At 43.9% G+C, this 15,516-nt stretch overlaps 1 protein-coding gene across 1 annotated transcript in view; it reads left to right on the forward strand.

The window, feature by feature from the left end:
• Nucleotides 1–15,516, forward strand: part of LONRF2 (LON peptidase N-terminal domain and ring finger 2) — a 45,546-nt gene that overhangs the window by 570 nt on the left and 29,460 nt on the right. The window contains exons 2-3 of the mRNA XM_049856374.1: nucleotides 264–1,517; nucleotides 7,437–7,555. Coding sequence (XP_049712331.1) covers nucleotides 264–1,517; nucleotides 7,437–7,555 — 1,373 coding nt within the window. The remainder of the gene's footprint in view (nucleotides 1–263; nucleotides 1,518–7,436; nucleotides 7,556–15,516) is intronic.

Consider the following 15,516-nt stretch of genomic DNA (forward strand, 5'->3'; position numbering starts at 1 on the left):
TAGGTTAATAAGGAGACCGGTCCTAGAATTCCCCTAACAGAAAATTGATGGAAGCTCCGTTCAGAGCCTACCCCCGGCTTCCCAGTCATTTAGGGCAAGTTCCTACATCAAAGCTAGGGATACCTGACAGGCTTGCGAACTTTTCCTGGGTTCTCTTTTAACCAGAGCCACAAGTTGTTCAACTGTACAAAGGTCATTACGAGTCGGAACCGACTAAAAGGCAGCTGGTAATCACAATAGCCTACACGCTGCCTCGGTGGCAGGCAGCTGCCGCGACTTGGGCAAGGTGGGCGCCGACCACCGCGCACACCTGTTCCGCGCGCAGCCTGGCCTGCGCCCTCGGCGGCAGAAGCGCGGAGAGAAAGGCGCGTCCAAGCGAGCGCGCGCCTACGCACCAGGCGGCCCGGGACCAGCAGGGCGAGGGTCTCGGGGACACGCCGACGGGGGGAGGGGTCGGCACGTCCAGAAAACCGCCTGTAGATACAGAAGCAAGCGAAACGGGGGCAGGTGCACGCGGGCAGGTCTCGGGCTAGCCCCGGGGGAACGCGGTGGTGCCAAGCGCCGACGGCGCCTGGTGGTCCTGACCCCACCTCCGGCTCGGGGGGGAGCTGCGCCCCGCGGGGGAGGGTCCCTCAGCCCACGCCTTGGCCCGCCCCCAGCCGCGGCCTTGAAAGTCCTCGCGCGTCGGTGCCAAACGCGCTGCGGCTCGTGGCGAGGCAGCTTGTCGCTCCTCCGCTGCCTGGCTCTGGGACCCTCTCTCCGCTGCTTTCCTCCGAGGCGACATCGCCGCAAGCTCGCGACCATGAGCACCGCGCCCAGCGGAGCCGGCTCGGACTCCCCGCCGCATCAGTGCCTCGGCTGCGACTACGGGGACTCGATCCCCGTGCGGATAGAGAAAGGCGACGAGGCGTTCCGCAGGGGCGAGTACAGCCTGGCCGCCGAGATCTTCTGCATGCTGCTGCCCCGGGTGGACCGGCCCGACCGCGGCCTCTGCCTGCGGCTGGGGAACTCGCTGGCCCGCGGGGGCCGCGTCCACCAGGCCATGGGCCCTTTCCGCGCGGCGGCGCTGTTCGAGCCCTTGCAGCCCCACGAGCTGGGCCACCTGGCCACCGGCCTGGCGCGCTTCGTCCGCGAGCGCGAGTGGGTGCTGCGGCCTCTGCAGCCGGACGCCGACGCCGTGGAGCTGCGCTGGGGGCGGCCGCCCTCCCCACCCCCGGCCGCGGCGGCCCCCACGCCCGCCACGCTCCGCGCCCTGCTCCGGTGCCCGCGCTGCCCGCGGCTGCTCTACGAGCCGGTGACCCTGCTGTGCGGGCGCACGGTGTGTAAGTCCTGCGTGGAGCCGGGCGCGGTGCAGCCGTCGCGGGAGCCGCAGGTCAACGCGGTGCTCAACAACCTGCTGGAGAAGTGCTTCCCGACCGAGATCGTCGCGCGCAGGCTGGACAGCCAGGCGCGGGATCTGCAGCGCCAGCAGCAAGCCGAGGCAGCGCTGCTCACGTGCCAGCAGGCCCTGGACCTGGGTAAGTGCCGCCTTGGCACCTGGGCCCCCTGCGCGCCTAGCTGTTGAGTGAGTGTCAGAGTTGGGAGGTGCCTGGGTGACCAAGGGTTTTTTACGAAAAGCTTTGTTTCGGGTACGGAAGGAAAGTCGGTAACAGACATACCTTGTAGCCAAGGTGGGGGAGGCCGGTGCGCCCCACTGATTGTGTCTTTCAGGAACTAGGAAAGTATTCCGCAGCGTTGCCTTGCCGCGCTTCGCGGTCTTGTATGACCAAGATGTCTTTTAAATTTGTTTTAGCTGTTTGGGATCTGAGAGGGTGCTAGGGGGTTTTGTGAGTCATGCAGGAACACGCAGATAGCTAACCAGCACCGAGACGCAGAATGGAGTGTGTGCCTTGTGGGTGATAGGGGCAGGATTGGTTTTGGGGTTTTAGCTAGTGTAAGGAATTCCTCCACTCTGTGGGGCTTTAGAGCATTTGATAGTACTATATGTTCTTGTCTCAAACGGCATGAAAATTTTTGTTACGGCGTAGTTTATTATGCTAACTAGTGTGTATGGCTTATTTTATTTGGTCATAGGCTTAAAAAAAAATAGCAGCGTCACCCTTCCCCGCCCCCAACCACCACTTGTTAAGACTTAATTGAAAGAACTCCAGATGCTGTCCAGTCTACTCTACTCCAGGCGGTCCCAGGGTGGGGCAAACAGCAACTATCCAAAAATGTTGGAACTTGGAGTTTACCTAGAGGCACCTGGGAGGAAAGGCCTGGCAATCTACCTTGCAATAAATCAGCCCTTGAAAACCAAACGAGGTCGCCCTAAGTCAGGGTCGACTCATTGGTGTTAAAAAAAAAAAAAAAAAAAAAAACCCGTTGGTGGTAGAGTCAATTTGGACTTAGCGACTTTACGGACAGAGAAGAACTGCCACGTAGAGTTTCCAAGGAGCGGCTGGTGGATTCGAATGCGACATTTTGGTTATCAGCACTAGTTTTTAACCATTGTTCTACCAGGGCTGCAGTTGGTTTTAGTTTAAAATAAGAGCAAACGTCTGTAACTTGGGTATAATCTTTTGGCAATTGTTTTAGGTGGAATAAAACAGGCAGTCATGAAAGGGTTATTAACCATCCCATAATAGTTGTTTTTCAGAAAAGTGTACCCTTGCTACATTTTTGTTACAGCGTTTGCAGCACTTCACCGTGATTGGCTGAGTCCCCACGTTTCTTCTCCTGGCAGGAGGCCCGGCACTGACTCGAATCTACCTGCTATGTGACCCTCCTGGGGTGGCAGTAGTTGGCGGTTGCCTTTTTTTTTTTTTTGATTAGCCTTGTGCGCCGCGTTTAAAACTGTGAGCAAAAACTCATTCACAAAAGATAACGTGGGCTGCCCACGCATTGCAAGAGGAAAGATTTCTTCTCACTGTTCGTGCGTATGTATGTCACTCCCAACAAAAGGAGCAAATACGCCCTGGTTAAGGGAGCTGGCTGCTTTAGGTCAGAGACCCTGCCAGCCTCCCGGTTTGCAAGCCGTGAATAAACCTGTCTGTTCCAGCCCTGCGTCTGGCTGACTTCAATTCATAGCCTCCTGGAGAAGAGTCTCTTGAGGGTTTCAGAGAGGGGGTATGTGTGTGGAGGGTGGTTTATTTTCTGAATTCACTGGTTTTGTAGTAGTGCGTATATGATTTCATGGAGTTGCCGAGAGGTGACTGGGTGGTAACTGGCTATATATGATTTAGAAGTCTGTAAGTGCAGTGGGTAAACGTGCTCACAGTTAACCAAAGTTTGGTGGTTTGAGTCCTCATAAACCCTAGGAAGAAAGGCCTGGTGACCTACTTCCCAGAGACCAGACATTGAAGACTCTGAAGCGCAGTTCTGCTAGGACGTGCGTGAGTCAAGAGTCCACTACGCAGCAACTTTTTTTTTTCTTTTAATATGTGTCTGTAAACCAAAAACCACACTTGGTGCTGTGGAGTTGATTTTGCCCCCTGGCAGCCCCACGTGTTACAGAGCAGAACTCCTCCATGGGTTTTTTCCTCTTGATTTCTTCCATGGCGCTGCTAGGTGGGTTCAAACCACCAGCTTTTAGGACTCACCGGGTGCACCCAGAGACGCTTCTCCGTGTATATCCCTCATCTGCTGCGTTGCCCACTCTGAGTGAGTTCTGTTACTCAGCGTTTCCCGTGTGCTGTTAGTACGCATCTTATCCTACACTTAGATTTGAGGTCCTCTGTGTGTGAAGGCACACGTGCTACTTCAAAGTGATTCAAGTTCAGTTTTGTTTTATATCAAAATAAATTGTGATTCAGTACTAAAGTGGTAAATCAGCTGTATCTTAAGTTGGGGAATTCTCTGATGGAATAATTAAATTGCTTACTGTAACAGTATGTACAATTTTTACAAGCAAAAAATCCATACTCAAAAACAGGCTTGTGCTTTTGAGTTTCCCACTATTTCATTTATATGTAGTGTAGAGGAGCGCTGTCCAATATAAAGTCATGTCCAACAGGCAAATGTGTAACTTTAAGTTTTCTTGTAGTCACATTGAAAAAGGTGAAAAGAAGCAGGTTGAATTGATTTAAACAATATTTTTTAATCAGCAAAATTCAAAACAAAATTAGAACCTGGATCCAGGAGTGAGAAGACATGGATCAAAGCCTTTACTGCCTGGCTTGTTATGAACATAGAATGTCAATGGAAATTTTATAAGCTTTCTAGGATTTGTTAGTGACTGTAGTGAAATTTAGTCTGTTCAGACTGACACAGCAAGTTAAAGTTTCCTGTAATTTTGGGGTTCGCTTTCTGCAGGGTCTCCTCTCTGGAAGTCTACAGATCTGAACTGTTAGTAGCCTCAAACTTTTATCTCCTGTACTTTTTTCTGTGGGCTCTGTTTTCCTCATACTGTGGGTTGGAGAATGGCCTTAGGGAAAAACTGGAGGAACATGGAGCTAAGCTGCTCAGGTACTGCCTGCAGTAGTTGCCCTTTGATGCCTTTAAACTATTCTTTTGTATTTTTTTTCCTGTATTTATGGTTTTCAGTGGGAAATTAGTTTTGCTTCCAGAAACTGGGAACCAGATGTGAGATCTTTTTCCCACCCAAATTTTGCAGCAGGTGTATTTTCCAAAGAGCCCTGGTGGTGTGGTTAGGAGCTCAGCTGCTAACCAAAAGGTTGGCAGTTCGAATCCACCAGGTGCTCCTTGGAAACCCTATGGGACAGTTCTGCTCTGTCCTATAGGGTTGCTCTGAGTGGCAATTGACTCCAGGCAGCGAGTTAGGGTTGTTTTGTATCTTCCAGGCTTTTAACTACAATTCGAACAGCATCGTATTCCAAAAATACATTTAACTGCAATTGAGTAGGTGCCATCTAATTCTCAATTGAAGATTATTAATCTGCAGTAGGATGGTATACTAAATCGGGAGATAGAATAATCCAGGGAAATTCTACAAATGGTCTCCTAGGGATTAAATAATGTTTAACTTAAAATCATACTTGTAGGTTAACATTAGTATCTTACAGTACCTATGTTTTTTTCAGTGATGGAATATGTAAAATCCAATCGATGAACAATTTGTAATTGATTTTGACGATAGTAAACACTAATTTTGGACTCTGAGAAAAATGCTATTCTTCCAAAAAGAACTTCATTCTTAGTAGATCTGGGTTACAAAAAATACCAAAAAAAAAAAAAAAAAAATCGTGGCAATTACTATACCTTAAATTTTTTAAATAAAATTCTTGTAAAACCTTTTGTTTTAAAAAACTTACCATCCGGTCCTTTATGGAAAAAGTTTGCTGAGTCTTAGTGTAGCGAATGATGACTTTTGGAAAATTTTACTTCAGTCCTCATTCTCGCTGCTCTTTTCGCCTTCCCCCTTGTCCCTGTCCTGTCTTCTATTTCAGGTGTTTGCGGTAGGACACTTAAAAGTACTGCCTGCTCACCAGGTTTTTACATAACATTCTTCTGCGTGTGTTCTTTTCTGCACACATGCTAAGTCCCTACGTCAAGGAAGAGCAGAAGTACTAGCATTTGGAGAAGTCAAAGTTGTTAGTTCGAGAAAGAGTCAAAGAATTTGGAAAAAGAAAATGTTGACTAGGTACAGAGATGAGACTCCGGCTTGGCTGCTCACAATATTTGTTGATGAACTAAATTGCATGGTTGTAGCCCCCTTACAGAGCTCTGAAGCCCGTATGGCTAGAGAGAGCCAGGTCCTGCCGCAGTGGTGCCACATTGATGTGCTCCAGCTTTGTCACTTCTCCACGGTGCCCTGCCAAGTCACCACTTCATATATTATAAATCATTTCCTAAAGTCATTCTTGGCTTTTACAGAGCTGGTGTTCTGTTGGTGGGAACACCTGCGTATTTTTCAGGTGTTCCTCTGTTGGGGAAGCTAGGGAAAAAGAAGGTTCTTTTTTCTGCTTTCATCAGAGAACAGGCTGTAGGTACAATTGTGGGGGTAAATCAGCATCCAGAGTTGTGTTAAAAAACATTTTTTAGTTTCTCGAGTGTGAATTTTCCTTTGTACTTCAAAAAATGTTACTTTAGGTTTTTTTTTTTTCTTTCCTAAATACCTAATAATGTTGTTGAGGTGCTGTCGATTTGATTCTGGCCTATGGTGACGCCATGTGACAGAGTAGAACGGCCCCATAGGGTTTTCCAGGCTATAAGCTTCATGGGAGCAGATCACGAGGTCTTGCCTCCTGCAGAGCCGGTGGGTGGGCTTTGCCGACCATCTGGTTAGCAGCCAAGTGCTTAACTGTTGTGGCACCAGCGTTCCTTCAGTACCTGAAGCATTGGGGAGTCTGGGGGGGGCGGGGCACAGACAGTTCGGTATTCGACTACCAAACAAAGACTTGGTGATTTGAATCCACCTAGACACTCCTTGGAAGAAAGGCTTAGCAATCTACTTTTGAAAGATCACCTCCAAAAAACCAAATTCTCTGCCATCAAGTTGATCCTGACTCCTAGTGACCCTATCAGGCACAGTAGGACTGCCCCATAGAGTTTCCAAGGAGCACCTGGTGGATTCAAACCACCAACCTTTTGGTTAGCAGCCATAGCTCATAACTACTGTACCACCAGGGTTTCCCTGAAAGATCCCAGCTATTGAGAACCCTATGGAGCACTGGTCTACTCTGAAACCAGGAAACCTGCCTTTGAACTAGTTCAGTTCTGGCTAGTGAAGCAAACCAGAACAGACTTGAATTTTTTGGTGATCAGGAGCCATAACTGCAACGGGAAAGATTATAGGTCAAATCCCTGGAATGGGGGACTCAGAAGAGGCGTAGTGAGCCGTTCCGGGAGACTGAAGCGTGGGATTGGATTAACACCAAGACTGAGGATGGTGACACATTCAGAGAGCTGCTGTCAGCTACCACGTTTGAGTGGGGCAGCGCTGTTTCCAACTCTGCTCAGTGTGCGATGGGCAAGGGTTTTGGTTGCTATGTGATGCATAAGGTGCCTTCTTTTTTAAGAGGGAGATTTAAGTTTTTAGCAGGGCCTCTTCCCATAATTTTTTCTGTTCCAGTTTGCCCAAATCTTAAAAACTCGGATCTATTCCAGTGTTGTTTTCTCAGCCATGATTGATCCCAGAAAGAATGGGTTCCAAGCCCTGTTTGAAACATGAGGAGTGGCCATGAATCGGAATCAACAGCCACTGGTTTTTGGTTTTTTTTTTTTTTTTTAGTAGTAGTGAGATGATTTAGCATTTGCTCAGGTAATTACTGGAGATTAAGTTGTAGCTGGGGTGGATGCAGGAATACTCAGTGGCAGTCTGGTTTTCTTGGTGCTGTTTTCCTGAGGGAAGTTCTGTTAAGATGTACTTAAACTACCAGACTCTAAATATGATTGGAAAGAGGAATTAGTATCTTCTAGTTCAGTATTTCTAATTTTAATTAACTTGAGAATTCGTTTTTAAATGTTTTTTTATTTGCGTTCCTCTTGTCTTTCAGTTCCTGAGGACAATTCTGCCTTGCTGTTGCGAGCAGAGATCTATTTAGCCCTGGAGAACTTTGAGCAGGCTTTACAAGACACCAGTGCGGTTTCTCAGAATGAACCATTCTGGATTGAGGTATTTGTTGACTTCGGGGATAATAAACGGAAGTCTATGGGATTTGATAAAGAGTAGCCCTTTTTAGAATAAAGTGTGATTAGGTACCTACAGACAGTGTCCGTTTTCCTCAAACTGTACAGGAGTCTAAATACAGCAATCCGCTGTGTGTTAAAACAACCCAATTTGAGACTAACTGGATCTAGATAAACTGACTTAGGTTATTCTCAGTAGATTTTTAATTAAATAATAAATGAAGAAATAATATGCCTTATACGATGTACAAATATACAGATAAAATGAATTTTATAAAATTATGTGTAAAAAAGAAGTGTTTTAAAATTGCAGTTAAATAGGGAGGTTACATAATTATCATAATTAGCAGCTACGTCTTAATACGTCTGTGAGCATACTCACGGTATTAGTGCGAGAGTTGATATTTTGTGTCTTTTTTTTTTTTTATATATACTAATCTTAGTTTTGTGCTTTGGTTGCAACGATTTTCCCTCTGATAATACAAAATAGGTCTCGGTAATCTAATGGTGATGTCTTAACGTTGTACTTGAAGAGGTTTAGTAAGCCAAAAGATAAGACTTGCAGCTTTTTCCTGATTCTTTTTGAATTTTAGAACTCCATAAAGGATTTTGAAGTTTTAAATAACTTGTGATGAAATTAACAGCTATACCATGTTCTGTTAGCTAATAATTAAAAATACTTTTTTCCCCCTGGCGTATTACTATCATCATTGTGTTATAAACATGGAAGCAGCATCTATGGATTAACCCAGAGGAGTAGATGAGACAGGTGTAGCCCTCCATCTTTTCTTCCTAATTCAGTGAAATTCTTAAAAACACAATGTTTTCATATTGAGTATAAAGTTGGACTTGGGCAGGTCCCAAGGATGAGAAGCTAGGATGGACGAAACTTAGAAATTACTTTGTCACTTACTCACTAAAAACATTTTTTGCTGCTCTGAGACCTTCTATTCTTGGTATACTCTGAGGTAATTTCTGTCAGTAATGATTGAGCCTTAATTCTGGTGGATTGTAAGTCAGAAATACTAGTGTTTCTGACTGAAAATAGATCTGTATTACCCTCTGAAGTTAGATTTTTTTCCACAGCATCGATCTTTAAGCTTAAAACTTGGCAGTGTGTCTCTGACAAAAAACACAATTAATACATGGCTAATTGTAAGGGATTGAACGTGCAACCAAGATGCATTGATAATTACAGTTGATTTTAATGTGAAAGTTGGAAACAAAGGAGGATCAGTAGTTGGAAAATATGGCCTTGGTGATAGAAACAATGCTGCAGATCGAATGATGGTATTTGCAATGAAGAAGTCTTGCAAATACCTTCTTTGACCAACATAAACTGTGATTATACATATGGACCTCGCCAGATGGAACACACAGAAATCAAGTTCACTACGTCTGTGGCAAGAAACAATGGAAAAGCTCAATATCATCAGTCAGAACAAGGCCAGGGGCCGACTGTGGAACAGACCATCAATTGCTCATATGCAAGTTCGTGCTGAAACTGAAGACAATCAGAGCAAGTCCAAAAAAACCAAAGCCAAACTCTCTGCTGTCGAGTGGATTCCAACTCATAGCGACCCTATAGGACAGAGTAGAACTGCCCCATAGAGTTCCCAAGGAGCACCTGGCAGATTCGAACTGCAGACCTTTTGGTTAGCAGCCATAGCACTTAACCTCTACACCACCAGGGTTTCCAGAGCAAGTCCACGAGAGCCAAAATATGACCTTGAGTAGTATACTCCACCTGAACTTAGACACCACGTGGAGAATAGACGTGACGCATTGAACAGTGGTGACTGAAGACCGGACAAGTTGTGGAATGACATCAAGGATAGCGGTACATGAAGAAAGCAAGAAGTCACTGAAAAGACAGGAAAGAAAGAAAAGACCACGGTAGATGTCAGAGGAGACTCTGAAACTAGTTCTTGAACGTCAAGCAGCTAAAGCAAAAGGAAGAATTGATGAAGTAAAAGAACTGAAGATTTCAAAGGGCCTCTTGAGACAAAGTAAAAGTATAATGACATGTGCAGAGAGCTGAAAGAACTGAAGAAAAAATTCAAGCCTCGAGTTGCAATAGTGAAGGATTCCACGGGGAAAATACTAAAAGACGCAGGAAGCACCAAAAGAAGATGGAAGGAACACACGGTCATTTTACCAAAAAGAGTTAGTCGATATTCAACCATTTCAAGAGGTGTAGCACATGATCAGGAACCGATGGTACTGAAGGAAGAAGTCCAAGATGCTCTGAAGGCATTGGTGAAAACAAGGGTCCCAGGAATTGATGGAATATCAATTGAGGTGTTTCAGCAAACGGATGCAGCGCTGGAGGTGCTCAGTTATCTATGTCAAGAAATACGGAAGGCAGCTTCCTGGCCAACTGGCTGGAAGAGATCCATATTTATGCCTATTCCCAAGAAAGGTGATCCAACTGAATGTGGAAATTACAGAACAATATCATTAACATCACACACAAGCAAAGTTTTGCTGAAGATCGTTCAAAAACAGCTCCAGCAGTATATCGACAGGGAACTGCCAGAAATTCAGGACGGTTTCAGAAGAGGATGTGGAACCGGGGATATCATTGCCGCCGTCAGATGGATCCTGGCTGAAAGCTGAGAATACCAGAAAGATGTGTACCTGTGTTTTATCGACTATGTAAAGGCATTCAACCGTGTGGGATCATAACAAATTTGGATAACTTTGCGAAGAATGGGAATTTCAGAACACTTAATCGTGCTCATGAGGAACCTTTACATAGATCAAGATGCAGTTATTCAGACAGAACAAGGGGATACTGATTGGTTTAAAGTCAGGAAAGGTGTGTGTCAGGGTTGTATTCTTTCACCATACCTATTTAATCTGTATGCTGAGCAGATAATCCAAGAAGCTGGACTATATGAAGAAAAATGGGGCATCAGGATTGGAGGAAGACTCATTAACAATCTGCATTATGCAGATGAGACAACATTTCTTGCTCAAAGCGAAGAGGATTTGAAGCATTTACTGATGAAGATCAAAGACCATAGCCTTTAGTATGGATTGCACTTCAACATAAAACAGTAAATGCTTACAACCGGACCAATGAGCAACATCATGATAAACGGAGAAAAGATTGAAGTTGTCAAGGATTTCATTTTACTTGGATCCACAATCAAGAGCTATGGAAGCAGCAGTCAAGAAATCAAAAGACTCATTGCATTGGGCAAATCTGCTGCAAAGGACCTCTTTAAAGTGTTGAAGAGCAAAGACGTCACCCTGAAGACTAAGGTGCGCCTGACCCAGGCCATGGTATTTTCAATTGCGTCATATGCGTGTGAAAGCTGGACAATGAATAAGGAAGACTGAAGAAGAGTTGACACCTTTGAATTGTGGTGTTGGCAAAGAATGTTGAATATACCCTGGACTGCCAGAAGAACTTAATAAATCTGTCTTAGAAGAAGTATAAGCAGAATGCTCCTTAGAAGCAAGGATGGCGAGACTGTGTCTTACATATTTCGGGCACGTTGTCGGGAGGGATCGGTCTCTGCAGAAGGACATCATGGTTGGCAAAGTACAGGGTCAGCGGAAAAGAGGAAGACCCTCAACGAGGTGGATTGACACAGTAGCTGCAACAATGGGGTCAAGCGTAACAACGATCGTAAGGATGGCGCAGGACTGGGCAGTGTTTCGTTATGTTTTGCCGTAGGGTCGCTATGAGTCGGAACCGACTTGATGGCACCTAACAGCAACAAAAATTGTAACGGAGGCAGCAAATGAATCCTTAGCCTTTGGGAATTTGGCCATGTCTTCAGGGTTTATTGTAAGTTTTGGGGCCTCAGTTCTTGACGAATGCCTAGTGAAGCCCATCTTCAGCAGAAATGTACCATATTAAATATAGTAAATGATAGAAACTTAATGCCAAGGTTAACTGTTAAAACTTAAGAATTAGGGAAAATGTGCTACTAGGAAGGTAGGTTGAAAGGGTTGAGGGGAGGACTCCGTTGGTAGACTCTGATTTTAGAACCAGCCCCGGGCTCCAGGTTGGAGGATGTTACACCAGTACATTTTACCCAAGCAAAATGACCCTTTAAAGCAAGCCAGTCAGCGCTTGATACTGATAGAAAGCGTCTAGTAAAACTGGAGATAAGCCAAACCCATTGCCAGCGAGTTGATTCCAACTCACAGCAACCCTGTATGACAGAGTAGAACTGCCCGTAGAGTTTTCAAGGCTGTAATCTTCATGAAGCAGAAGCCACATTGTTCTCCTGGTGGAGCAGCTGATAGGTTCAAGTAGTTGTCCTTTCGGTTAGCAGCCAAGTGCTTTAACTACTGCTCCATCAGGGTTCCTAGAGACAAGCTCCTCCCCCGCCAAAAAAAAAAAAAAAAAAAAACTGAATCTGTTGCCATCTAATTGATTAAAGACAAGCCAGTGCCAGCAAAATGTTTGCCCATATGCAGAAATATAAATAGGTGCGTGATCAGTTTGATTTTGTGCAAACAGGGATTCTGTAAAACTGAAAAATGAAAGTTAAATAAACATTTATTGATAACACTGTGGTATGAAAAATCCAAATATTGAGACTGCATGTGAAAAATTTTAAGCCATGCAGTGTTTTGTGTATATGAGACAGTGTGTTATTTTCTTACAACTCTGGAAAATCAGATAAAGCAGATTTAGAAGCTGCTAAGGCTTAGACTTCAGGGTTCTTTACTTGAAACTCTGGTGGCATAGTGGTTAAGTGCTGTGGCTGCTAACCAAGTGGTCAGCAGTTCAAATCCGCCAGGTTCTCTCCGGAAAGTCTATGGGACAGTTTTGCTCTGTCCTGTAGGGCCGCTATGAGTCAGAATTGACTCGACGGCACTGGTTTTGGTTTTTTTTTTCCTTGCACAAGGCCTGGGACAGGTCCTACCAAAAATTGGTGATTTTTTATTTAAAGACGACGTCCAGATTGTAAGCTCTAGGCTGTGTAAAACCTGGATGCACTCTTGAGAATAAGACAATTAGTAAAACTTAAATATTTCATAAAAACACAAAGCATTCCATAGATGAATCACTGATGACCTTAGGCGTATCTGAGGCTTCGAAGGGATAGCAAGGCTGAAATGAGTGAGGTGTTGAGAACGTTTTGACATGGCTGTTCTCCTGGAAAGCTGAAAGATAAGGGATACAGTGAGTAGAAAGCAAGTACTACTAGAGATGTTAGTGCTAGAGTTAGAACGCAGTCATCATCAGCATATTCATGGTATAAATCAAGAGAGAAAAAAATCAGGCTAGGATAAACCAAACTCACTGCTGTCGAGTCGATTCTGAGTCACAGTGACCCTGTAGGACAGAGTAGAACTACCCCATAGGGTTTCCAAGGAGTATCTGGTGGATTTGACCTGCTGACCTTGTGGCCAACAGCCTGAGCTCTTCACCACTGTGCCACAAGGGCTCCCAGGTTAAGACATCGACCTAAAAATAAACTTTACACTTGGCGTTAGTGGTTAATGGCAGGGGAGCGAAGTAGCTGTATGAACCCCTAGAAGATAACAATTACAAAAACTGGATTAAAAAAAAATAAAAACCAGGTTAATCACACTGCAAAGCATGCAAAACAGAAGACTAAGAAAAGTTTAATCTCAAAATCCTGCAAATGAAAGTGATGAGAATTGAGTTTTAAAGCAAAGACAATACTATATTGATGAGTTTATAAAGCATGTAGATATGGATGACAACGATATCAGTAAGAATAGGAAGTGGGGGGAGACATACTGTTTCTGGGTTTCTGTTTGGCCTGAAATAACTGAGAATTTTAAGGAGTCCTGGTAGTGCAACTGTCAAGCACTTGGCTGCTAACTAAAAGGTTACCAGCTTTGTGGGAGAAAGACCTGGAGATCTGCTTCCATAAAGTTTATAGTTTTAAAAACTCTGTGGAGCAGTTCTGCCTCGTCACATGGGTTGCTGTGAATCGGAATACACTTGACGGCATCCAGCAGCGATTCAATTTTAATTCTAAGTAGATTGGAATAACTCTAAGATGGATATTGTAAACTTAAAACATCCACTAAAAAAATCACGCACGGGGGTATTAAAATGAAACAATGTCATTAAGAATAAAGAGCAGAGGAATAAAAAAGCAGATGAGACAAATAAAAAACAAATAGTAATTAATAGAGATAAATAAATGCAACCACATTGATAGTTACAATAAACATAAGTAGATAAAACCTTCCAACCAAAACTCATGGAATATGAGACTGCATACTAAAGAAAGAACCAACTGTGTTGTCTACAAAAAATGTACTTTAAATACCAAGACACAAATAGATTCTAAATAAAGGCTGTAAAAATAAACTGAGTAAATAAAAAGCAAACAAAAGGTGAGATGGGTGTATTAATATGAGACAAGGGGTACTGCTAGAGACTTAATGAAGTAAGAACATTTTGGACACAAAAAGGAAAAGTTTATAATGACAAGGAAATCTGTATATCGGGAACCAAAAACAAACTAAAAAAAAAACAAAAAAAACTTGGTGCTACTGAGTCATTTCTGACTCATAGTGACCCTATAGGACAGAGTAGAACTGCCCCCATAGGGTTTCCAAGGAGCAGCTGGTGGATTCAGACTGCTCACCTTTTGGTTACCAGCCGTAGCTCTTAATCATTGCTCTACCAGGGCTCCATACGTCAGAAAGATATAGGAACTTTAAGTATGTACCTGTATAGGGTCGCTATGGGTCGGAATCGACTGGACAGCAGTGGGTTTGGTTATATGTGTCAAATAAAGTATCAGAACATGTGAAAGGAAAACTAACAGAAACTAAAGGGAAAATATAAATACACCTACAGTCATAAAATCAGAAATCCTGGTGGCATAGTGGTAAAGAGTTTGCCTGCTGACCAAAACGTCAGCAGTTCGAATCTGTCAGGTGCTCCTTGGAAACTCCGTGGGGCAGTTCTACTCGTCCTACAGGGCCACCATAAGTCAGAATCAACTGATGGCACCAGGTTTTGACTTTTGGTTGTAAATGGTGAACTAAAACACACTTTTTACAGTAGTTGACGGATAAGAGTCAAAAAATTTTAGCTAGCATGTATAAAATCTGAATGGCACTACCAGCCATCCTTTCTGGTTGGTATCTAATTGACAGTTACAGAACAGTACCTCGACTATAGCATACACATTATTTTTAATCCTTATGGAATTATAATTCTGGTAAACCCAGTATCAGTCAGTGGGTTTCAAAACAGCATTCTCTGACTATAACAGAATTAAAAAAGCAGTGAAGAAAAATCATCTAGGAAACCTCTAAATACCTACAGTGTGTTCGACTCACTTCTAAACAGTCCGTGGCTCCAAGAAGAATAAAAAAGGAAACTAGAAAATACATAGAAATCTATGATAACAAAAACACATTACATCTAATTTGTGAAATGGAGCTAAAGTGAGAGGGAAATTTGTAGGATTAATGCTTATTAAAGAAAGTTCTCAAAGCAGTGATCTAAGCTCCACCTTAAAACTAGAAAGAGCAGAGCAAATGAAAGATAAGGTGAGAAGGAAATAATATATGTTAGAGCAAAAGTCCGTAGAGAAAATTGGTTTTTTAAAGACATCTAAGAGATTATAAAAATAAGCCTCTAGCCAGACTGATCAGAAAAAACACCAGTTACTGTTCCAGGAGTGAAAAGGGGGACATCACTACAGATTCTACCCACTAACCCACTGCAGTCGGATCCTATAGCTACTGAAAGAATAATTAGGGAATATTATGAACAACTTTATAGCAGCATTTCCGGCAACTTAGATGAAATGGATAAATTGCCTTGAAAGACACAAACTACCAGTGCTCAAGGAGACAGAACCTCAGTAGCTCTGCCTCTATGGGGGGGGAGGGGAGGATTGAATTTTGTAAAGTACCCCCCTCCCCCACAATACCTTCAGGACCGGATGCTGTCACCGGTGAATTCGACCATGTGTTTTA

Source organism: Elephas maximus, chromosome 17 (assembly GCF_024166365.1).
Source record: "Elephas maximus indicus isolate mEleMax1 chromosome 17, mEleMax1 primary haplotype, whole genome shotgun sequence".
Taxonomy (NCBI): Eukaryota; Metazoa; Chordata; class Mammalia; order Proboscidea; family Elephantidae; genus Elephas; species Elephas maximus.